Source organism: Dasypus novemcinctus, chromosome 3 (assembly GCF_030445035.2).
Source record: "Dasypus novemcinctus isolate mDasNov1 chromosome 3, mDasNov1.1.hap2, whole genome shotgun sequence".
NCBI classification, from domain to species: domain Eukaryota; kingdom Metazoa; phylum Chordata; class Mammalia; order Cingulata; family Dasypodidae; genus Dasypus; species Dasypus novemcinctus.
In genome coordinates, this window is record NC_080675.1 from 6,891,204 (window position 1) to 6,916,430 (window position 25,227).

General features: G+C 58.2%; 1 protein-coding gene across 1 annotated transcript in view; it reads right to left on the reverse strand.

Annotated features, from left to right (window-relative positions):
- The window catches only part of HHIPL1 (HHIP like 1), a 33,935-nt gene extending 21,127 nt beyond the window's left edge, over positions 1–12,808 (reverse strand). The window contains 3 exon segments of the mRNA XM_058291815.2: positions 2,314–2,960; positions 12,544–12,747; positions 12,749–12,808. Coding sequence (XP_058147798.1) covers positions 2,314–2,960; positions 12,544–12,747; positions 12,749–12,808 — 911 coding nt within the window.
- Positions 12,809–25,227: the final 12,419 nt, after the last annotated feature.

Here is a 25,227-nt window from a genome sequence, read left to right on the forward strand (position 1 = left end):
TCGGTGGGAACGCAGCAGCCCCGGCTCTTTCCCCTTCTGTTCCGCGGCCCAAGCTTCTTGCCATTACTATCCCCAGGTAAGCGAACCTTCCCCTCCTTCCCAGCCCTCCCAGCGCCTTCGTAACCCATTCCTCGCCTTAAATTCTCTCCAGCTGAAATGCTTCCAGTGGTTTATGTTTCCCTGGGTCAGTGGCCGACTTATTTTATTTTTTTTTAAATTTATTTCTCTCCCCATCCCCCCGCCCACCATTGTCTGCTCTCTTGTGTCCATTCGCTGTGTGTTCTTCTGTGTCCACTTGTATTCTTGTCAGCAGTACCAGGAATCTGTGTCTCTTTTTGTTGCATCATCTTGCTGTGTCAGCTCTCCGTGTGTGCTGGTGCCACTCCTGGGCAGGCTGTGCTTTTTTTCACGCTGGGTGGCTTTCCTCGCGGGGTGCACACCTTGTATTTGGGGGCTCCCCTACGCAGGGGACACCCCTGCGTGGCAGGGCACTCCTTGCGCACATCAGCACTGCGCGTGGGCCAGCTCCACACGGGTTAAGGAGGCCCGGGTTTTGAACCCTGGACCTCCTATATGGTAGGTGGACGCTATAGCAGTTGAGCCACATCCGCTTCCTGTGGCTGGCTTATTAATTCCTCATTAGTACAGGTAAGAAAAAACCAAGATACAGAAAGGCTAAGTAACTTGAACCTGGGACTCTGGGCTTTCAGAGCCATGACTGAAAGGGAAGTCTTTCCATCGTGAGGCCAATTGATGCACATGAGTTAGTGAGAAATAGAGCCCCCAACCTTGTGACAGCCCAGGCAGTCAGCCATCCCCCTCCCATTGGGACCCCAGCCCTGGGAAGAAAGACTGGCCCAGCTGATTCCAGCCCAGGACCCCCCTGTCCCGGCCCTGCCCTGATTAGCTGTGCTACCGCTCTCCCTGCCTGAGCCACGCTGTAGGCTTGTACAGGTGAGGCCCCAGAGGACCCTGGCTGAACCCCCACTTTGAAATGAGGTATGCTCGGGCTGTGTGTTTTGTGTCCCACCTTTAGCCCCTATCAGGAATCAGTTGTTAAACTGTCAGCGATGAAGCCATATTCATTCTGTGAGGTCCATATGATAAGCTTGGCCTCTCTTAGAGAGCTGGTGGGACAGCCCCTTAAAAAGATCATGAGGAGTGACGTTTTCTCCTTTTGCTCTGGCTGCCAGGAAACTCAGAGTCAAATGGAGGCAGCAGGACAAGATCCACGTTAGCCCTGTAGCCAGGATATTTGACTCCTTTTTGTGCTTGCAAGGCTTGGATTTGACAGTTTTATCAAATATATGATATGCTGTTATTTGCCTGTTTTCCCTCAGATCCAGTCCTGGCCCGCCCTCTGCCTGCTCTCCGGGTCTGGAGACCAACCCCTGCAAACTGCGTCTCCATGCTCCTTGGCTAGCTGGCCTCCACCGAGGGCCAGCCAATGGAGGGCACTGGGGGGAAACAGGGGGGTGGGAGGAAGGGCGAAGTCGGGGCTCCCCCATTTCTCTCTGCTTTGGCCAGCCCCTGCCTGGGCCTGCCTTGGGGCTCCAGCTTCCTGGCTCCAGTCACCCCACCTTCTCATTCTGTCCCTTCTGCCCTAGGGATCGAGACAGTCTTCTTTGCTCCCGGGTTGCTCGTTCACCATTCCTGCACCTGGGTAAGTATGGCTCAGTATCAAACTCCACCTCTCAAATTACCCAGGGCAGGGGTCATCTTCTCATTGCGCCCGGATGATACATGCACCTTTCGTGGCAGGCCAGGGCAACCCTTCTTGCAAACAGTCGGGGCATAAGCAATAGCTGAGGGCCCTTGAGAGGAGCAGAGGCTTGGAGGCGGGATGGATACACCTGCCAGGGCAGGGGGTCCGGGGGGGGGAGAGTGGGAGCTGAGCACAGCCAGGCAGGGGGCACAGCGGGAGGCCGTGGAGACGGGCACGCCTGGGTGCCAGCTCGGTCTCTTCCCGGCTGTGTGCCCTTCGCTCTCTTAGCACCCACCTCCCAAACTGGGGAAAAGAATACCAACCTCGGGGACTTTAGGAGAAGCAAATGAAGGCGCCCATCGCGTGCCTGGACAAGGGTGCTAACTGAGAAGAGCCTTGAAGGTCACGGCTGAGGATTTGGACACCATCCTGGGGGGTGATATATTTCGCAAACTTGGGGTTCAGCCCCCCCACCCGGAGCAATTTGTAACATAGTAAACCACCTGTGCAGCCTCCAGAACGCCAGCTGGCACGGCCAGCGCAGACCGGCCGCGTCTCAGCCCCGTCCCCCCCGCCCCGACCCCGGCCGGGCTCCCCGGGAAGGCCACCTCTCAGAGCCGTGGTCCACGGTGTTCACGTCGTCCTCCGAGACCCTGAACTCGCTGATGCGGATCCACTCCTCGAAGTCGAGCCCCACCGAGTAGTAGACGTAGAGCTTGCCGTTGTGCCGGAAGCCGGGGTGGAAGGCGATGCCCAGGAAGCCGCGCTCGTCGCCCTCCCAGGGCGAGGTGAGCACGGCCCGGCTGATGTTCAGGAAGGGCTTCTCGAGGCGCGAGCGGTCGGGCAGGTAGGCCCACACCAGCCCCACCTGCTCGGCCACGAAGAAGCGGTGGGTGCCGTCGCGGGCGTGGGCCATGGCCACGGGGTTGCGCAGCCCATTGGCCACCTCCTCCAGGCACAGCTGCAGGCAGCCCTCGGCGTCGGCCCCCACGCGGCCCAGGTTGGAGGTGAGGTGCTCGTTGACCAGCAGGCGCGGGAAGCAGTAGTCCACGTCGTCCAGGGCCAGGTAGCGGCAGAACTTGGCGCGGTTGCCCTCCAGCGCCCAGAGCTCGCGGTCGGGCGAGAGGTGGCGGAACAGGGCCCGGCACTCCTGCCACATGGCCAGGCAGTAGTCCTCGCAGAGCCCGGGCACCGTGCGCAGCGGCGTGGACGGGTCCTCGGCGTCGTAGAGGTGGGCCGCGTAGGGCGAGCACTCCTGCGGGGACGGGGGCGGCTCAGAGGGGCTTTGCGGAGGGCACTTACCAGCTGGGTGGCCTCGGGCGGGTCACCATCCATCTGTTGCCCGATTAGGCTCGACTGCGCGGCAACCCTTGGGCAAGGCTCCTGAGCCGAGCACCTCCGGCCCTGCTTTCCTTTTTTCTGCCTTAATGCTTGTTAGAACAAATAACCATGACAACTGCCACTGCTACCACCCATAAAAACAGAAGCAGCAGCAGCTGCTCTTGAGCATGCACTGTGCGCCAGGAAGGGGCAGAGGCTCTGTGATAGACATTTTCTCCTTTATTATGACCCACCACTCCATCTGCAGGATTTACTCCCTCACTGCGTTTGGGTACCTGCTCAAGGGTCACCGCCTCGGGGAGATCTTCCCTGGCTATCTATCCCCCCATCCCTTATAACTTGCTGGTCTCTGACTCTTTAAAAACAACAACCTCTTAGTACTACCTGGCATGAGAGTAAAAATTAGTTTGTTTGCTTGTTTATTATCAGTCTTCCTTTAAAACATATATTTTGTGCAGACAGGAATTTCTGCCTGTTGTCTCCTCTGCTGTACCCATCCCCGGGCCTAAAACAACGTCCAGCACAGACTAGCCCCATCGCAAATACGTAGAGACTGCTGCGAGTGGTGACAAAGTGCTCTCACTTGTAGTATTAATTTCATCTTCACGAGAACTCCACAAGGGAGTGCTACAGTGGGGACACCAGGGCCCCGACGTCATTCAATGCTATACAGGCAGAAGAATATTCAAAGGCATCTGGGTTTGACCTTGGGTTGGCCTGTCCCTGAGGGTCATCCTTCTCCCTCTGGCATTTAAGAGGCTGCACAAGTAGGCGTGTGTGAGTATGTCAGTGACACCCGTGCCCACCTCTCCCCTGGCTCCAGACTCAGCCCCTGCCAGGCAGGACCCACCAGGGCAGTCTTTATAGGCAATAAATGAATCAGGTCCCTTGGGCCTTTCTTCAGAATGCCCAGTCCACAACAAAAAAATTTACAATGGGAAACGGACTTTGGCCCAGTGGTTAGGGCGTCCGTCTACCATATGGGAGGTCCGCGGTTCAAACCCCGGGCCTCCTTGACCCGTGTGGAGCTGGCCATGCGCAGTGCTGATGCGCGCAAGGAGTGCCGTGCCACGCAAGGGTGTCCCCCGCGTGGGGGAGCCCCACGCGCAAGGAGTGCGCCCGTGAGGAAAGCCGCCCAGCGTGAAAAGAAAGAGCAGCCTGCCCAGGAATGGCGCCGCCCACACTTCCCGTGCCGCTGACGACAACAGAAGCGGACAAAGAAACAAGACGCAGCAAATAGACACCAAGAACAGACAACCAGGGGAGGGGGGGAAATTAAATAAATAATAAAAAAAAAAAAAAAAAAAAAATTTACAAAAACACACAAAGAAACAGGCAAGCATGGCCCATTCACAGGGAAAAAAGGATTTTCCAGAAACCATCCCTGAGGAAGTGCACACACTGGAACTATTAATCAAAGACTTTTTATATCAACTCCCTTAAATACGTTCAGTGAGCTCAGGGAACCCATATACAAAGAACTAAAGGAAATTAAGAAAACATTGTCTGAACAAAATAAAGAGATAGGCATTATTAAAAGGAATAAGACCAATTTTGGAGCTGCAAAGTACAACAACTGAAATTTAAAAAACTCATTAGATGGATTCAACAGCACATATGAATAAGCAGAAGAAGGGATCAGTGAATTTGAAGACAAGACAATTGAAATAATCCAGTGTGAGGAGCATAAAGAAAAAATAATGAGGAAAAATAAACAGAGCTTGAGGGATCTGTGGGACATCATCAAACATACCAATATATGTATCATCAGAGTCCCAGAAAGACAACAGAGAAAAAGGGGCAGAAAAAGTTTGGAAGAAATAATAGCTGAAAGCTTTCCAAATCTGATGAAAGAACGAATATACACACCTAGGAAGCTCGACAAACTCCAAGCAGGATACTCTATGAAATCTACACCAAGACACCTTAGAGTGAAATTGTCAAAATCCAAAGACAGGGAAGGTTTTGAAAGCAGCCAGAGAGAAGCAACTTGTCACACACCAGGGATCCCCAAGAGGTTAACAGTGGATTTCTCATCAGAAACCAAGAAGGCCAGAAGACAGTGGGATGGCATATTTAAAGTCCCACCTGAGCAGGACCCCAGAAACAGCTTAAGGAGATACAACCCTAGGTACTGGCTCTCCTGAAGCCTACAGAGACCCACAGGGTATATGGTCATGGCAGATGGAGTTTGAGTTCTGTGCCATATCAATGGGCCCTACTTTGGAATTTGTGCTCCTGAGAGTGATGGAGCTGGACTCAGATATGACTTTTCTACACATGCCTCTTCTGTCACTTTTACTGAACCTGTGGTTGGTGCTAGGGATGGTGCATACTCAGGGGGCTTGAATCTCTGGACCGCCCATGTGCCAGCTGGGCCCTGAGCCTCAGCAGAGTGGCAACTCCTACTCTCTGGTTCATTGGACTTACCCAGGTCAGCTAACAGGTGAAGATGGTCAACCACCACATCAGGGAACCGAGAGTGCCTACAACCGCAAGCAGAGGAATTGCATTCATCATCCTTGTAGGATCTAAGCCCTCTCTTGATCTAGAGGTGGAGTGGACATCACCATCCCGGGGTCCACAGAATGGAGGAATAAAATATGGATTAGAGTGGACTTACTGATATTCTACTATAAAATGATTGTGACTAGTAATAGAAGAAATTGTAGCACTGATGTGGAGAAAGTAGCCACAGTAGTTGCTGAGGGCAGGGAAAGAGAAGAAGAGATGTGATGAAAGGGCATTTTTGGGACTTGGAGTTGTCCTAAATTATGTTGCAGGGTCAGATGCTGGACTCTATATATCTGGCTATAACCCACTGAATGTTCTGGGGGAGAGTATGAAGTACAAGGTAAACTATTATCCACATGGTACAGCAGTGCTCCAAAATGTGTTCACCAAGTGCAATGAGTGTGTCACAATGATGGGGGAGGTTGTTGGTGTGGGGGGAGTGGGGTGGGGGGATGGAGGGTATAGGGGAACCTCTTGTTTGTTTTTTATAATGTAACATTTTTTGTGATGTATGTATCTTCAAAAAAATACAATTTACAAAAATGATGGGGGTGGGGGGGTGGGGAGTGGCCTATATGGGAACCTCATGTTTTTTTAAAAAATGTAATGTTCTATGTGATCTATTAACTTTAATTTTTAAAAATGTGTTAATAAAAAGATAAAATAAAGTCCTTAAAGAAAAAAACTGTCAACCAAGAATTCTATATCCAGGAAGTAGATGTGGCTCTAGTGATAAGGCCTCTGCCTACCATACGGGAGGACCCAGGTTTGATCCCTGGGGACTCCTGGTAAAAAAGAGGAAGAAAAAGCGTGCCCATACAGCACACCAGTGCCCACGCAAGTGAGTCACGCAGCAAGATGATAACTCAACAAAAGAGAGATGAAGAGGAGGGTCAAGGTGAAGCACAGCAAAGACCAGGAACTGAGGTCGCACAATTGACAGGGAAACTCTCTCTCCACATCAGAGGTCCCCGGGATCAAATCCCGGTGAATCCTAGAGGAGAAAGACGAGAAGAGAAGACAAAAAGAGAAATAGACACAGATGATCACACAGTGAGTGGACACAGACAGCAAAAACAGTGGGGCAGGGGAGGGAGAGAGGGAGAAAGAAAAAAAAAAAAAAAAGAATTCTATATCCAGAAAACTATCCTTCAGAAATGAAGAAGCAATCAGACCTTCACACATAAACAAAAATTGAAAGAGTTCATTACCAGAAGACCTGCCCTATAAGAAATGGTAAAGGAAGCTCTTCAAACTGAAATAAAAGGACACTAGACAGTATCTTGAAGCTATGGAAGAAATAAAGGACACTGGTAAGGGAAACTATATAGATAAACAGAAACTCCTGTATTACTGTATTTTTGGTTTGTAACTGTTTTTTCCTCCCCTATGTCACTTAAAAGGCAATTGTGTAAAGTAACATTTAGAATATGTGTTAATGGGCTTACAATATATAAGGATATAATCTGAGGCCAGAGCAATATAAAGGGAGAGGGAGGAAGGAGATATAGAGTGATATATAGATATATAGAGGGAAGAAGATATATAGAGATATATAGAGAGTTTGTAAATCACTGAAACTAGGTTGGTACTAGTTCAACTAGGTTATTAGTTTAAGATGTTAATTGTAATTGCAAAGGTAACCACTAAGAAAATAACTAATAAATACAGAGAAAAGGAAAGAGGGGAACCAAACTAATACTAAAAAAAAGCAACTAAATACAAAAAAAGGCAGTATTGGAGTCAATGAGTAACAAAAACCATATAAGACATACAAAAAACTAACAGCTAAAGGGCTGAAGTAAATTTTCTTTCTAAAGTGAAAAGACAATCTACAGAGTGGGAAAAAACAGTTTCAAACCATATATCTGATAAGAGTTTAATATCCAGAAAATATAAAGAACTCCCACACCTGAATAACAAAAAGCTAATTCAATTAAAAAATGGACCAAAGACTTTAACAGGCATTTCTCCATAGAAGATACTCAAATGGTCATTGAATATATGAAAAGATACTCAACCTCATGAGCCATGAGAGAAATGGAAATTAAAACAACAATGAGATACCACTTCATACTCGCTAGGATGACTACTACTTAAGAAACTGAAAATAACAAGTATTGTCAAGGATGCGGTGAAATAGCCTCATACAGTTTTGGTGGCAATGTAAAATGGTGCAGCCACTGTGGAAAACAGTTTGATGTTTCCTCAGAAAATTAAACAGAATTCCACTCCTAGGTATATACTCAAAAGAATTTAAAGTCGGGACTTGGACAGATAGTTGTATACCAGTATTCATTGCAGCAGTAGTCCCACTAGCAAAAGGTAGAAGTGAGCCAGGTGCATATCAGCTGATGAGTGGAAAAGAAAATGTGGTCTGTCCAAACAAAGGAGCATTATTCAGCCATGAAAAGAAGTGAGGTGCAGGTACATGGTACACAGATAAAGGCATTTGAGTGAAATAAGCCACACTGGAGGACAAATGTATGATTTCTCATACGAAGTATTTAGTACAAGTATTTAAGTAAAAAAGTGGAATAATGGTTCCTGGGGGTGGGTGGAAGGAGAGAAGGGGGAGTTATTAAGTGAGTATAAGTTTTGGTTTGGGATGATGAAGAGAGTCTGGAAATAGGTCGTGGTGAAAGTTACACTTTATCAAAGTAATTAATGGCAAAGAACTGTCCACCTAAAACTGTTAAAATGATTTTTATGTTATGCCTATTTTGTTGCGATTTAAAAGAAAGAAATGACTGAAAAATAATAGCAGTGATGATGGCTCTTGTAGAAATAGTGACCACAGGCCTTGACAGCTTCTGGGGATTCAGCGTAGATTCTGAATTTCCTCCCCAAGGCGCTGCAGGAGGGAGAGAAGTTATTGTTTCCATTGTACAGAAGAGGAGACAAAGGGTCCAGGAAGGAAGGCTCTGAGCCAAGCCCCCGGCTAGAGTGGACGGACCGGGCTCTGAGTTGGCTCTAGACATCCAATGACGGCTCCTAACCGCCCGCCCCAAAGCCCAGTCCAGGGCTCCCTTCCCCCGGGCCACCTTCCCTGCACCCCACCCCTGCCCACAGCAGAGCCCTCTGCCCCCTGGCCTCCCTTGTTAGAGCCCCTTCCCACGATGCTAACGGTTAGTTATGCCTGTGTCTGACACCCCCCACACCCTCACACACCCCCGCCCTGACCTCCCTAGGGAAAGGTGTGCCTGGCTCAGCCATGGGACCCTGGAGGTGTCAGGGGATGCTCCTCCCGCAGCAGAAGCGGGGCTGACAACCACGCCCTCCTCCCCTCCCGGGCAGGGCCAGGCCGGGTGCCCGCGGGAGGCCTCTGTGGGCAGCGGATGGAGGGCAGCCGTCTTGGCCTGAGTTCACAGGCTCTTGGTCACCCCCCAGCCTGTCCTCCTGGCCCCCCTGCTGCCGCGGTGGGGCTAAGTCCCACCTGCCGGCGGAGGGCCATAGAGTGGTGTGCGCTGGGGGGGGGGTCTCTGGTCAGTCGCTATCCCGGACCCAGCTAGGCGGACCGGGTCTTACAGGCGCCGCCTGGCCGAGAAGAGGGCCGGGCGCCCCAGCCTCGGACCTTGTGTGTGGGGTGCTGTCTGCTCGCACGGTGCCCTGGAGCCTCCCACGGGGCGTGCGTGGCCAGGAGGGGGCCGGCGGGGACCGTGTGCACACACCTCATTTAATCTTCGTGAGGTTGGGTCACCGAGGCTCCTGTTTTATAGAGGGGGGCCTCCGCCAGAGCTAAAACCCAGGCCACACGACACCCAGGCTGGACAGTCAGCCACGCTTCCTCCAGCCAGGGTCCACTGGGCGCTGCCTGTGCACTGGGCACCGTCCTTGGCTCCACCCGTGGGGAGCAGAACGGGCTTCTGGTAGCCAACCTCGGGGCCCGCCATGCGCCCAAGCCCAGCTCAGGACGAGGGCAGGGCAGGGAGGGCCTGGCAGCGGGCAGTCTGAGCCCCTGTGCCCAGACCTTGGGCCTGCTTGTGGCCTCTGTGCTCTCACTGACACACAGCTCAGGCTGGCGCTGGGCCACAGCTTCCCAGAGCAGGAAGTGACCAGATGGTACAGCAGCGCCTCTGGACGCCCGGCCTCGGTGGGGTCAAGCGGGGAGGTGGCTGAGACCCCACCGCTCAGCTGCTGGGCCACCCCACCCAAGGCCCGACAGCCCTGCCACCCTTCTATCCCTGGCTGGTTGCTGTGTAGTCACTGGCGCTCATGACTCTGGGCCTGGGGACCAAAGGCTAGCACCCACCACCTCTACTTTGAGAAAAGCATGTCTTTGTTCAGCTGGACGTCCCTCCTCACCCATGTGTGCATCTGGCTAACTCCTATTCATCACTCAAAGCCCTACTTGAAAGCCTCCTCTCGTCCTTCATTCTTCCGCCCTTGGCCTCGTGGCGGCTCCCACAGCCTCTGCCCACATCTCAGACTCAACATTCGCCAAAGGGTAACGTGATACTGTCACGCTCTGGGTCTGCTGTCACTCACCCATCCCCAGAGGCAGCCCGGCTGGTTTGCCCGGCGGGAGACAGGATGATCTGTTTGCATGTCTAGCCACCCCCATCCAACCCCCACCAGCCTGTGGGCTTCAAGGAGGAGGCAGTCTAGCAGTGACTAAGAGAAGGGCTTTGGAGTCAGAGCTCACCGGAGGCCGAGCTGACCAGTCCCCTTGGCCTTGGGCAACTTCCTGAAGCGCTCTCTGTGCCTCATCTGAAAACCGGGAAAGGAATTCCAGCCTCCCAGAGCTGCTGGGAAGAACCAGCGGAGAAGACACGCCTGTTTGTAGAGTAAATGCTCAAACGGAATGAGCTAACGAGACAGGCCTCCAAGTTCCCTTGCTCCAGAAAGCCTGCCCTGAATTTTCCACAAGTTTGACCTTCTCCCATGCCTCCGCCAGGCTGGGTAACCCTGGGGGAGTCTTGCACAAGTACGCGCGTGTGTCTGTCTCCTGAACAGAACGGGGGGGGGGGGGGACTTGGGGGGCTGGGCCTGCGATTTGCCGACGGCCTCTGGGCTCGGTGGCCGGCACAGGGCCACCTCCACAGAGGCGCTGGGAAATGCCTGCGAACGCGGGGACCCCAGAGCGCGCTCTGCGTGGGTTTCCATCCACCACGCTTTGATAACTTCAGGGGCGTGGGGCGGTCGCCCCGTTACACAGGAGGTTCCCCTGGGCGGACGGGCCCGCCCACCCACGCTGGGTCCAGGCACGCCTCTTCCAGGTGACACGGTATCCCCAAAGCCCCAGGAAAGAGTCTGCAGCGGTGGGGGACAGTGACCGCCCGGCTGAGGGGTGACTGGGCATCGGGGGGCGTCGTGGGAGGCGGGGGGGGGCAGGTCCTGGAGGAGGACGGGGGGGCGTGGACGTCCATTTCTGTGGCCTCTCTCCTGCCTGGCGGCGTCTCCCCAAGGCAGATGCGAAGGCTGAAAGCCGCCATTGACTGGACCCCGCGGCCGCCACCCCCGTGGAAATCAAGAGGCACGAGTCCAGACGCGGCCTTGGCTCCGACCCTCCCCCAGCCCTCCCACGAGGCTCCGCCGGGGACCCTGTGGTCAGCTCTGCTGCCCTTTCCAAGCTCGCTCCAGACATGAGGTCACTCCCAGAGACGCCGGGGTGAGGGGCGAGCGGCGTGGCTGGCTGCCCGAGGCCAGGCCGTCCTGGGAAGGTCCCCAAGGAAAGGGAGGCTCCTCCCATGGAGGGGGGCAGGGCTGACCCTTCCCTTCCGCCCCCTCCCACCTGCCCGCCTTCTTTGCCCTGCTGAGCCTGGCACGAGGTCAGTGCTCGATAAACAGGTGAGGGCGCTGTGACTCCTACGTGCCTGGGGCCTGGGAGACCGAAGGAGAAGGGTGCGGGGCGCAGTCTCAAAGGGGCCAGGCCAGTGAGGTCAGACCCTCCCGGGTCCCCTGAGCTGCTCAATGTGGGGGTCCACCAAGGCGAGCTGCCCGCCTCCTCGCCCACCTCTGCCTTCCAGAGCTCCTAGGCCCTCCCGTTTCCCACCCAGACGCCCCCTCCACAGGCAATAAGTGTGGCCCAAGCCCCAGGCGCAGCTGCCCCCAGGCCGTGCCCCACGGCGCCTGCATTGGCCAGGGGGCCTGCTTGGGCCTCCCCCCGGGGCAGCGAGTGGAGAGCGAGGGGCACTAGAGAAGCTCAGCCGAGGTCCCAGTGCCGCTCAGTCTGCACGGCCATCCTGCCGGCCGCCCTGAGAGACAAAGGGACTGCCTGCCGGGTGGCCGTGCCAGGGGGCACAGGCCGGGGCCACCCAGCCTGTCGGTGGCAGAGCCGGGACCCAAGTCAGCTTGCCATCCCCCACTGCTCCCTGGAGCACCTGCGCTGCTGGTCTGGTGGGCTCCCCACCCCCCGGACCGTTCCCAGCTCAGACACTGGGCCTCTGGGGCGCCCATTTCCTCCCGCCGCCCCACGTTCAGCCAGGCAGGATTCGTGCGCCCCGTTCCGGCCAGGTCCCCGGGAATCAGCCCTGCGAGCGAATGGCACAATCTGTCCTTGGAGGGGAGATGTGTGGGGGCTCACCAAGGCATGTCACTTTAGCTGCCCTTGAAGGACGGAGGGGCCTCTGCCAGGTGGGAGCACCCTCCCAGAGGCGGGGTGGGGGGTGGGGGTGCTGGCGCAGGTCACCCTCGTGCTGACGGCGCCCTCTGCAGGCCGCGCTGCTCCCCACACACCCGGGAAGCAGGGAGGGGACACCTGGTACCCGGCCAGGGAGGGGGCTCCCGGCCACCAGGGCGCTGAGCGGGGACAGCATCCACCGCCCCCCGGAGCAGAACCCCGAGGGAGCCTCTTCATCATCTGGCGGTTCAAGAGGGGAAACTGAGGCTCGGAGAAGGCCCGCTCACAGAGCCAATGAATGGCCAAGCCGAGAGCCCCCCCCAGGAGCCCGCCTCCCCGCCCCGGCCGGGTGACTCCCTGTAGAGGGCCCCGGCACGGGGGTCCGCCCGCCGCCCCGGCCCCGCGCGCCCCCGCGGCTCACCTGGCACAGCAGGTCGAGCGCGTAGCCGGCGCAGTCGGCCCACACGGCGGCGTCCACGCGGGCCGCCAGGGCCCCGAAGCGGCGGGCCAGCGCCGCGTCCTGCTCGGGCGCGCAGCAGCCGAAGGCCGCGTACTGCGCGCAGAAGCGCAGCGGCTGCGGCGGCCGGAAGGGCGGCCTGAAGTCCAGGCACTGCGGGTGCGCCCCCCGCGCCGAGCGCCCGCAGCGCCAGCAGCGCCAGCAGCGCCCGGGCCCGCCGCCCCGCCATGCCGCCCGCCCGCGCCGCCAGGAGGCGCAGCGCCCCGGCCCGCCGCCCCCGCCGCCGCCGGCCGCGCCCCGAGCGCCGCCTCCGCCCGGCCCGCGCCCTCCCGCGGCCCTGGCGTCGGGGGAAGCGCCTGGCGGGAGGTCCCTCCTGCCCGGGACTCGCGGCGGGGCCGCAGGAGCGGGGCCGGGCGCGGCGCTCGCCCCCCGGCGCAGCCTCGGTGCCCGCGGTCTCGGCGGCCCCTTCCTCCTGCCCCGGAGCCTTGCCAAAGGAAAATGGAGGCCCGGGCGCCGCGCGCTTCCCGTCGCTGCTGCCTGGGACGCGGCTTCCTCCCCCAGGGCTGCTGAGCGCTGGAGACGCTGGGGACAGGGCCGGAGTCCTGCGTGAAACCAGGGACCCAGATGCCTGGGGGACACTTACCAGCGGGGCTGGGGGCACAGGGCAGCTTGGCACTAGGACCCCAAGGAGCGAGGCCCGGGCGTGGGGGAGGGCAGGGGGCTCCAGTGGCCTCAGGAGCCTGTCCAGCCTCACCCCCTCACCCCAGGCCACCACCCTCTCTCCCCTCCTGGGCAGCAGAGTCCCCTCCAGCTGGGACCCCCTTGGCTGCCTCCTTCCTGGGGCTCCCAGCGCTCATCCCGCAGCCCTGCCCCTATCACCCACCAGGGTTGTGGTGCTGGCTTCCTCAGCAGCCCCAGCACCCCTGCACCCACCCACCCACCCACCACTACACTCTCAACGCTGAGCCACGGTCGTTTTCTGAAGGGCAAATGCCACCAGGTCCTTCCCTGCTGAGCAGGCCTGGTGCCACACATTGTCTAGGTCACGGCGCAAACTCGGCGCAAACTCTGGCGACCAGATGAGTCTCTTGAGATGGAGATTCCGGGGCCCAGAGGGATCCTGAAGGCTCCCCAGGAAATTCCGACGGAAAGAATTCTGGGATCACTCTGAGCAACTCCAGCAGGTGCTGTACACACGGGCTGTGCATGCGACCACTGCCCACCCCACCCCCAGTCCCCCGGCACACTCTGCCTCACCCCCTCCGGGATCTAAAAGCACAGAAGTGGGCCTCGGCACAGTCTCCTCGCTAGCACGTCCATCCCCACCTTCTCAGCCTGGCAAACTCCTACTCAGTCTTTACAGCCTCACCTCACACACCCCTCCTTGGCCTTTGGGCTATCCTGGGAATCTGGTCACGTGCCAGCCCTCATGGCAGGGCTGGAGGCGGGTTGGATCCCACTGGCCTGTGAGCTCCGGGGGTTCTGTGGCTCAGCCTTGAGCAGGGGCAGTGCCAGTCGGGGTCTCCACAGAGAAAGACCCAAATGCCCCTAAGTACTGAGAATAGAGGGAATTGAATGTGGACAATTGATGTCCACGAAACGGGACTGTGGGGTGACCTGGAGATCAGCAACAGCAGGGAGATTCCACAAGCCCTTGACCAAGGGGCAGTGGGAGATGTTAGTGGAATCTGGGGGCGAAGGTTGCTGGGTGGAGCTGGGCCCCCGGTGGGCCTCTCGGGTGGAAGCTGGAGGCGGTCACTGTCAGAGCTTCTGCCCTGCCTTCTGCCATCCCTCTCCCACCAGCGCCTTCTGGCGCTGGACCCAGCCGGGAGCCAGGCAGGAACCTGGAAATGCAGCTTGCAGGGGGCTCCTGCGGCCAAGCAGGGCCTGGACCGGCCCTGAGGGTGTGCGACCCCGGGAGGGCAGCTGCGATGGCCCCGTCTTCCCAGCTAGGAATCGGAGCCAGGCGGTGGTGACGCATCAGCACAGGCCCCAGATGGGTATACAGGCTGGGGGGCACAGAGATCAGGCCAAAGGCAGGAGGTTTGGGGACACCCGCAGGAGTCTCTAGGGGAGACTGGCAGGCAGCCCCCTCCCCACTACACCCCCCCTCACCTGGCCAGGCACCCAGGCATTGTCAGCTGCCAGCTCCACGATGTCAAGCTAAGCCTCCCAGGTGGAAACTTGCCAGAAGTTTGTTCATTTCTTCATTCAACCAATGTTTATTAAGCCCCCCGCTGGGCCCTCAGCTTGGGGCCATTGTCCCGGCTGTGTTTCCCCAGGTGTGTGGAAGGCATGCTGGCTGCAGCCTCTGGAGAGGCCTGAGGCTCGGGGACCCAGCCGAGCTCTGCCCGGCGCCTTCCCTGTGGGCTCACCACTCCCAGTGGGACCTCTGGCAGGTGGGATTAGGGAAGTATTCTGACTACTAGCGTTGCAAAACAAATTACTCCATCACGTAATGCCTTGAAGCAGTCATTTTATTTTGCTTGTGATTTCCTGCACCGGGACTTCTTCGGGCAGGACTTAGCCGGCAGCTTTCACGTGCGTCTCCCGTGCAGGTGCGGGCAGGTGTGGGCCGGGACTGTGGTATCTGCAGCCAGGAGGGCGCTGGCATGCGAGACGGCTCCCTCGCCCGGCGGCTGGCGGGAGCTCGAGGGGCTTGTGGACTGGACGGCCCACCTGTGGCCCCTCCATCGAGGGGTCTCGGCTGAGTCAGGCAGCTGGCTCCCCGAGTGAGAGCCCCAAGGGAACCAGCCTGCTTGGCTCCGACGACCCAGCCTCAGAAGTAAGCCGGCAGCAGTTCCTCTGTATTTTACTGCTAAGGGCAGTCCCAAGCCTGCTCAGATCCCGGGGAGAGGGGAGAGGCAAGATCACGAGGTAGAAGAGCATGCAGGATGGGGGGTTTTGTTGTTGGGGTCACCCGGTGCACACGGGATGGACCCTCCACCCCAAATTTGGTTTCGGATGTCAGCACTGCTGTCGCCCCCTATGCAGCAAAAGAGCAAGAAAAAGCCCATTGCTCAGAGTGAGGCTTTCGGGGAGAGCAGGCGAGCTCCCCAGTGAGTCTGAAAGAGGCCTGGGAGCAGGGAAGGGAGACTGGCATTTGGGGGTGGGGCAAGGGTTCCCATGCATGGGCTGGGACAAAAGACAGGGGGCACCCAGACTTTCCTAGTGTGCCCAGAGGTGGGGCAGAAGGGGCAGGGGAGTGGGAGGCCTGAAAGCTGTCAGCAGTGAAACATCAAAACCAGAGCCAGGGGAAGTGGATGTGGCTCAACGGATAGAGCTTCCAGCTGCCATATGGAATGTCCAGGGTTCAAACCCAGGGCCTCCTGACCTGTGTAGAGCTGGCCCATGCACAGTGCTCATGCACGCAAGGAGTGCCCTGCCACGCAGGGGTGTCCCTCACATAGGGGAGTCCCACGCGCAAGGAGTGTGCCCTGTAAGGAGAGTTGCACAGTGCGAAAAACGTGCAACCTGCCCAGGAATGGCGCAGCACACACGGAGAGCTGACACAGCAAGATGATGCAACAAAAAGAGACTCAGTCCCGGTGCCACCGAGAATGCAAGCGGACACAAAAGAACACACAGTGATGGATACAGAGAGCAGACAACGGGGGGCGGGGAGGGGGCAGGAAGGGGAGAGAAATAAATTTAAAAAACGTGAATGGAGCCAGACTCCATCCCATTCAGCTGCGGCATCTCACGTCCGTGGTTACACATCTCTGCACCCTTTAAATTTAGGGCACTGGACCCCTACAGTTGATAATCACGGGTCATATTTTTCCAGCAGGTATTCTGGGCCAGGCACTGCTCTAAGGCTTCACACACCTTATCGTATTTCATGCTCACGGCACCCTGTGCCGAGATTCTGTTATTCTCCCCATTTTACAGCTGAGCAAGCCGAGGCACGGAGAGAAGCAGCACACTTCCCAGGGCCGCACGCACAGAGAGAGCGCCGCAGACCCGGCTCGAACCCAGGCCGTCTGGCCCTGGAGGCCACGCTTTTGACCATTTGGTTATCCTGCTGCACACTTGATGATTTGCATCAAAAAACTATTTGAGAATAAAATCCCGACTCATGGTGTAACATGGGGCATTTGGGGGACATTGGAATTGTCCGGCATGACATTGCCACGGTGGGTACAGGCCATTACACATTCTGTCCAAACCTATAAAATTGTGTGGGGCAGAGCTTGAGCTACCGTGTCAACTAGAGACCATGGTGACTCGCAGTGCTTCCACACGTGCTCATCAGTCGTAACAAGTGGCCCACACTGGAAAAGGTCTTGTAAGCTTTCTAAAATGTGACAGTATGAGAGGGATCAGCTCAGGCATCGGGAACAGAGTCTGAGGACACACTCCCGGGGTGGGAGTCCCAACTCTGCGGCTTACCGTGTGCTCCGGATGCACTGCTCAACCTCCCCGTGCCTCAGTTTACTCATCTGTAAAGACGAGTAAGAGAGGCTGTTAGAAGAGGGCCTGGCACATAAGATGTGGTCAGTAAATGGGAGTTATTACCAGCACAGTTGAATCTCCCCCCAAGTTAATTTTAAACTCGGAAAAGGAACAAGACTAAAAACAGGAGGACAGCAAGAGAGGTCTGGCGAAGACTCGCTGCCGTGTCACCGTTGTGCAAGCCTCCCGCCAGCGCCATCATACGAGGGACTTGTCTGGCACCAGCTCTCAGCGCCCAGGATCCAGGGGGCCGCTCTGAGCAGGAGACCGTCATTCCCGGGTTGCTGCCCCTTCTGTGCCTGCAGGACCTCTGGTCCTCCTCATTTTTGGGTCCCCGGGGTCTCACGTGAACTGAGAGCAAGTGTGCCATGCTCTGCAGCCCCCAGTCCTCATCCCCACGCCGCCCCCCACAGCCTGTGTGGCCAGCGCCTTCTCTGGCAGGTGCAGATGCCGAAAATGAAGCAAGGGAGGTGACCACCACGAGTCGTCATCGGGAAGGGGAGCGGAGGCTTAGGACGCGAACCCGGGCAGGCGGACTGCTGGGGCCGGGACCCTCCCCCGAAGGCCCTGAAGGTGGAGACTCGAACCCAGGGCTCCCGGCTCCCGGGACAGTGCCCAGAGCAGCCCTGCCCCACGCCGGCCTTGCCCCGGGCCTGCGGTCACTGTGCCGGGGACGGTCATTTGTGTAAGTGCCATGATGCCAACAGGGAAGCTGTGGGTCAGCCCGGGTGCTGCCTGCCTCGGGGAGGCCTGCTGACCCCCCCGGACGCAGTGTCCTCTCTGTCCTCATTCGAGGACGGCCAGCCCTCGAGTGTCCCCCGGAGCTGCAGGACCTGGGGGGTGCTCGTTTCTGTGTGTGGTCTGTCGGAGTGGTGGGAATGAGTGAATGAGTGAATGAATGAGTGAGGTGGGGTGGCTGCTAGAAGGAGGATCAGGGAGGGCGGAGGGAGAGCCTCACTCACCTGCCGATCAAAGAAGCAATAAGGCGGCGGACTTGGCCCAGTGGTTAGGGTTCAAATCCCGGGCCTCCTTGACCCGTGTGGAGCTGGCCCATGCGCAGTGCTGACGCATGCAAGGAGTGCCTGCCACGCAGGGGTGTCCCCGCGTAGGGGAGCCCCATGCGCAAGAAGTGCGCCCCGTAAGGAGAGCCGCCCAGCGCGAAAGAAAGTGCAGCCTGCCCAGGAATGGCACCACACACACAGAGAGCTGACACAGCAAGATGACGCAACAAAAAGAAACACAGATTCCTGTGCCGCTGACAACAACAGAAGTGGACAAAGAACATGCAGCAAATAGACACAGAGAACACACAACCGGGGTGTGGGGGGAGGGGAGAGAAATAAATAAAAATCTTTTTTAAAAAAAAAGAAGCAATGAGGTCCCGGGAGGAGGGGACCCCGGAGTCCAGGTCCAGCCTCTTGTGGCGCAGACAGGGAATCTGAGGCCCAGGGAGGGGGAGGAGCTGCCCAGGGCCAATCTCCTCCCCTGGAGGCTGCCCTGAGCCACCCCCGCTCCCGCCTGACTCCCCTGCCTGCCAGCCCAAAGCTGCTTTTTAGGGAGGGCGGGGGATCCTCGGTCCTCCATGTTTGAAGAGTTTCTAAGTGAAAGCTTGAAAATTAATTCATTTAAATGAACAAAATGGGAAGAGGATTTGGCTCAACAGATAGAGCGTCCACCTACCACATGGGAGGTCCAGGGTTCATACCCCGAGCCTCCTGACCCATGTGGTAAGCTGGTCCATGCACAGTGCTGATGCATGCAAGGAGTGCCCTGCCACGCAGGGGTGTCCCCCGTGTAGGGGAGCCCCACGTGCAAGGAGTGCACCCCGTAAGGAGAGCCGCCCAGCGCGAAAGGAAGTGCAGCCTGCCCAGGAATGGTGCTGCACACATGAAGAGCTGACACAACAAGATGACGCAACAAAAAGAGACACAGATTCCGGGGGGTTAATTTAAAAAAATAAAATAAGATTATGAAAAAATGTATATATAAAAAATAAAATAAATGAATGGAAAACAACAGCGGCCCTGATGCTGGGCGGCCAGCAGTGCCCTCTGGGCCCACCTCCTCCCCCGCCTGCCCCCGCCATCTGTCCGGCCTCTGTGCACTGCGGCGCCTGTTATCCTGCTCCTAGCGCAAAACGAGCAACGGGAACTTTGAAGTTGAGGAAACGGCAGGCTCTTCTCCCAGGAACAGGGTGCTGTGCCCCTCGTCTCCAGGGCCTCGGTTTCCCCAGGGATCCCCTCCAGCCGGCAGCACTGGGGCTGGGGTCTTGCAGAAAGGCTGGTGACGGGTGCAGTGGTAAGGCCTGAGCGGGGCCGCCAGCCAGGGGTGACGGGCGGGGTGCAGCCAAGGCCTGGAGCCAGGTGGGCCTTAGAGAACGGGACTGCGAGCTCCCTGGGCCAGGAATAAACACGCCTTCTTTATTTTTCCGAGGCGCCCGAGGGTGGGTGGGAGGGCCGTGGGGAGGGGCAAGTGGCCCGGGCACCCGCAGTCGGGGTCAGCTCTGCGGTGGGTTTTTAACGCACCGCCTGGCCTCGGAGAAGCCCCTCTCGAAGCCGCTGCTTCCCCGCAGCGCTGCAGCCCGCGTTCCTGGGGCGTTCAGGTGACAACCGTTCTCTTGTAGCCTTTCTCGCGCTCTGCGTCGCAGACCGTGGGTTCCAGGTGTCCTTGGCAGGGACAGGGGCTCAAAGGGTGCCGTGGTCGGATAAGACTGGGAATCGGCACAATCCTACTGGAGATAACAGATGCACGTCTGCGTGTTCAGTCCCTGACAAGTCCTGCAGCCGAGAGCCCGCTTCATTTATTTGTGCGTTCCTCAACGCCCCTGCTAACACCACTCTCGCCCGTGGCCTTGACTGACCGTCTGAGCCAGAGCCTTCACATGCCCATGACCTCCGTTTGCTCGTTCCTGGAGAGGAGCAACACTCTCGCCCTCGCAGGGGTGGGAAATGTCACAGCTGGGGAGATGCCTCCCCTGCCCCCTGTCCACCAGCACCTGCGGGGCAGAGGCCACTGACCCTCAGGAGTCTGGCCAGTGGGACAGACACAGCCAGGCTCGGGGACAGACCCCTTGGGACCACACTTAGAACACAGGGTTGGGGGAGGGGGAGCCTCAAACCAGAACTTCCAGGGTCACTAGAAATCTGGAGCAGGAAGGACCCCGGTCCAGTAGTGCCCGGATGGCAGGGGGTCGTCTGACCTTGGAGCCCCAAGGCTCCCTGGCCCCCAGACACGTTCCTCTTGCCCCCACACAGCTGCATCCTCAGGCCCTTCCCCGCGTCCCCAGCCTGCTCACGGCCACCGTCTCTCAGCGACTTTCCTGTGTGACTGTGGGACCTGCCCCCTCTTCCAGGTGAGGAAACCAGGCTCAGGGAGGGCTGGAACCCAGGGGGCTGATGCCCGGCCAGCTGCGTCCGTCAGCCCCCCTCCACGTGCGGCGTGGGCCCCCAGCGCTCAAGACATTTATGCATGGGCCAAAGGGGAGGGAAAGGGAGCGGCTGAGCGCCGGCTTCCCACCTGGGTCCCGGGTTCAGGCCCCGGTGCCTCCTGAACACAGCAAGCAAGCAAAAGAAATAAACCAACTCGGGAGCCACTGTGGCTCAGAGGCCGAGCACCTGCCTCCTGCATACGAGGTCCTGAGGTCCTGCTTCAGTCCCCCTCCAGGAACCTCAAAAAAAAAGAAGGGGAGGGAAAGAAGCAAAATGACGCAGCACAGTGCAACTGTGAGGACCGCGAGGGGAGGGGGCTTTGGGTAAAAGGGCCTCTTGGGTATAGCTGATAGCTGCTTGCCTGGTGTGGTATGGGCCAAGGCCTGCAGTGGCTGGGCTTGTAGCCAACGGCCTCAGAATCCCACCCACCACCGGGGTCCTAGAAGCTAGCCTAGGAGCTCTTGGAGGACTGAGGTCACGGCACCTGGCACCCAGTGGTTGGACAGGCAGTGCTAGGTAGACATCCTGTAGGCACTAAAAGGTTATCCCAGGAGAGGGTGTTTAAACCAGGGAGAGCCCACTCAGCAGCTAGAGAGAGGGTATTTATAGACGGGGAGCTGGCCAGTTAGGGAGTGAGCACCCCATCACTGGAGGCATGCAAGTAGGAGCTGAGCAGCCTACTGGTAGGAGCTCTGCTGTAACCAAGGGGCAAAGCTAGGTCTCTTTAAGTTTCTTTCTGTCACCAAATCCGCGTGTCTAAAAATTTTTTTTAATTTAATGTATTTTTAAAGTATAGACAATATTTAATATAGTTCAAAAATCAAAAAGCACAATATAATATCTGGTGAAAACATCCCCTTCCCACCCTACTCCCCAGCCCACGCCCCAGCCTCCCAGCTCCCCTTCTGGAAAGCCTCAAGTGTTGACAGCTCCTTGTATAATCTTCCAGAGAGATTCTTCACACACACCGGCATAATCGTTCTCTATTTAAAAAATAAATTCGTATGTTTTATTTTCACGGATGCACTTCCCTTTGCTTGTTTCACTGAATAATGGAGAACCAGCCGCAGAGCTTCTTCTGTGGCTGTTAAGCAACCTGCTCACAGGGGACAGTCCTCTCCAGGTGCGCACACCTGTAAAACGGGGAGCCCCCCCCCCCCCGCGGGGCTGGTGGGACACAGCGTCCTGGCAGCACCTGGCACGCAGTCTGGGTCCCCAGGAAACATCCGGGGTCTGGGAGTAGCACAGCCCAGCTTGGGCCACCAGGGGGCCCCCTCGGCACTGCCCGGTCCTGGTGGCGGCCACACCGCGGTCCTGAGGCCACCAGGACGAGGCGGGAGGCTCCTGGGAGAGAGCGCCGCCCCGGGAAGGGCGTGTCCAGCAGCCTGCCTCGTTCTCCCCTCCCCCAGTCACCCTCCACAGTGGGCGGAGCAGATGTGGGAAACTGAGGCTCAGAGTGGGGCAGAGACCTGGCCGAGGCCACGTGGGAAGTTAGTGCTCCAGGGACCCAGCAGACAGGACGAGGCACCTGCGGGGAGGGAGGACTCCAGAAGGGGTGAGAAGCTGGGGGCACCTAAGGCCCCACTCACCTTTCCCGAAAAGGAGGTCATTTTTTTTTTTGGAAGATGTTTTCTTTTTTTTGTCTTTATTTTTTCAATGTTACATTCAGAAAATATGAGGTCCCCATATACCCCCCATCCCGCTCCCCCCACTCCTCCCCCCATAACAACAACCTCCTCCACCATCATGAGACGTTCATTGCATTTGGTGAATAAATCTCTGAGCACCACTGCACCTCATGGTCAATGGTTCACATAATAGCCCACACTCTCCCACGTCCCATCCAGTGGGCCACGGGAGGACATACAGTGTCCGATAACTGTCCCCGCAGCACCGCCCAGGACAACTCCAAGTCCCGAAAACGCCCCTACATCACATCTCTTCCTCCCACTCCCTACCCCCAGCAGATGTTTTCTTGCTTTCATTCAGAGGTGACCCAGAGAAAGAAGTTGTGCTGCTCACAGAGCCACAGCCCATACCCTCAGCACCCGGGGCCTCCACCTGGACACCTGCAGCCTCCACCTGGACACTTAGGCCTCCACCTGGACACCGGGGCCTCCACCTGGACACCCGGGGCCTCCACCTGGACACCTGTGACCTCCACCTGGACACCCGGGGCCTCCACCTGGACACCTGTGACCTCCACCTGGACACCCGGGGCCTCCACCTGGACACCGGGGCCTCCACCTGGACACCTGTGACCTCCACCTGGACACCGGGGCCTCCACCTGGACACCTGTGACCTCCACCTGGACACCTGTGACCTCCACCTGGACACCCAGGGCCTCCACCTGGACACCTGTGACCTCCACCTGGACACCTGTGATCTCCACCTGGACACCGGGGCCTCCACCTGGACACCTGTGACCTCCACCTGGACACCGGGGCCTCCACCTGGACACCTGTGACCTCCACCTGGACACCTGTGACCTCCACCTGGACACCCAGGGCCTCCACCTGGACACCTGTGACCTCCACCTGGACACCTGTGACCTCCACCTGGACACCCAGGGCCTCCACCTGGACACCTGTGACCTCCACCTGGACACCTGTGACCTCCACCTGGACACCCAGGGCCTCCACCTGGACACCTGTGACCTCCACCTGGACACCGGGACCTCCACCTGGACAATGGGGCCTCCACCTGGACACTCGCTGCACGCCCTCAGGCACGTCACGGCCCTCCTGGTTCTCGCACAGCAGTGTGCATACGGGGCAGTGGCCTGGGGAGGGACGCCAGGTCAGACGCCCCGCCGTCAGGGGTGTCTGGGTGTGGCTACTGGGTGCCCTTCCAGGCGGTTCTGGACTGCCTGCTCCTCTGCCTGTCGGGTGCCCAGGCCTCATGCCTGGCCCCACCCAGTCCAGCCGGGGTCGGGGCTGAGCGCTCCAGCACGGCAGATGCCAGCTGCAGGGGCCGAGGGTGGGGGCAGATGGACAGCTGAGGGCTGGGGCGGTGCCTCCTGGGCTCCTTTGCTTGAGAAGCTGGACATCCACTCCATTCTTGGACATATCTCTGTTCTTCGTTGTTGAAAGTGAATTAAATTTTTTTATTTTTTGGAGACACTGAGCCCAGCACGTCTGGGGACCGTCAGTTTGAGAACCTGCTCACACACTCTGGCAATGTCTTGTCTCGATTTGCACTTCTGGGCCTTGGCCACGGACCGCGCGGTCCAGGCCTTTCTATGCTCCTGCCCAATCCCAGCAGCCCTCCCCAGCCGCTGCCCCTCCTCCAGGTGTGACTCGGAGCACCTGTCCTCCAGGGCTCCGCAGGCCTAGGGGACCGGGCGCAGACCCCGGGCTGGCCACGCCGTGCCCTTCCAGCACTGGCCCTGGCTCCCTCCCTGCCGTCCTTTGCCTTCTCCTTCCAGCCAGTTCGGACCGCGTGGCCTGTCTCCAAAGGAGGCCGGGAAGCCCAGCTCTCCTGCGTTTGCTTGCCCAGCGCCTCCCGCCTCCCCTTAGCGGGCCTGTCTCCTTTCCAGCTCTCAGGCCGGGCCCAGCGCTCGCCCCTCGTGCTCCGAGCAGACTCTGCTGACCAGACGGCCTCCACACCTCCCGCCTCCTGGGGTTGCTCCAGCCTCCTGGGCTGCCCTTTCAGAGAAGGGCCCCGCTCCTGCTGAAATGACAGCCCCACCGCCCGGCGACTGACCCAGACCCAGCGTCCCCCAGGGGCTTAGGCGTGCATTGTGGGAATGCGGGTGCCACCCATTCATCAAGCCGTCACTCTGGGCCAGATGCTTGGCAAGCATTCCCCAAACAATAGCTCGTTTACCCCACACCCAGCCCCGCGTCACTTCACAGCTGGGGAAGGGAAGCGGGAAGTGAAAGAGCTGGCCTTGCATCACCATCCAGGTGGGACCTGGATTCAAATCCTCGTTGAGCGCACTTTCCACACCCAGAATGATTACGCCGCGTTAGCGTCTGAAGGAGTGGATGGGTGGGTAAGTGGGTGGAGGGAAGGGTTGATGGGTGGATGAAAGAGTTGATGGGTGGATGGATGAGTGGGTGGATGGGTGGATAGGGGAGTGTGTGGATGGGCGGATGGGTGGATGGATGGGTGGAGGGATGAATTAAGTGAGGTGGCAGGGCATCATGAGCGAGGGCTCTGGCACAGTCCCCAGTGCTATGTCCTGACCCATTTAGTGACCATCAGGTAACATCTGTCCCTCGCTCCCTGCCCAGCTCCGCCCCAGGGGGCAGCTCCGTGCCAAGCTCTGCAGGGCGGCCAGGATGCTGAGAGGAGGGGGAGGGAGGGTCTTCCTGTCCCCTGGGAGCCTGAAGGAGGGAGGCGCCTGGGACACATGGGGCAGGGCTCCCTGCGGGCCAGGGTCCCTGCAGACGGGCCTGAGCCGGGGGCTGCTTGCCGCTGAACTTGGGCCAGTGGCTCTGCCAGCGCATCCTGTGCCCTAGGGGTGGGTCCAGGGCGCATTTCCAGGCAAGGAGGCTCCTGGGCTGTCACCCAGGCCAGGGGAGAAGGGGAGCCCACGGTCAGCTCACTTCCTCCTCGTGCCGGCCTTGGACAAATGGGGAGCTCGACAACACTTGAGGTCACTTGCCAAGGGCACACAGGTCGTGGGCAGAGACCCTGGCTCTTAGCCAACAGTGTGCACTGCCTGTTGGAGCAGGGGCGCTGGGCTCACGCGGAGGGACCGGGTTTTCTAAAGGCCCGGGGGGCTCAGGCGGAGTTCCCATCCGCCAGCCTGCACTG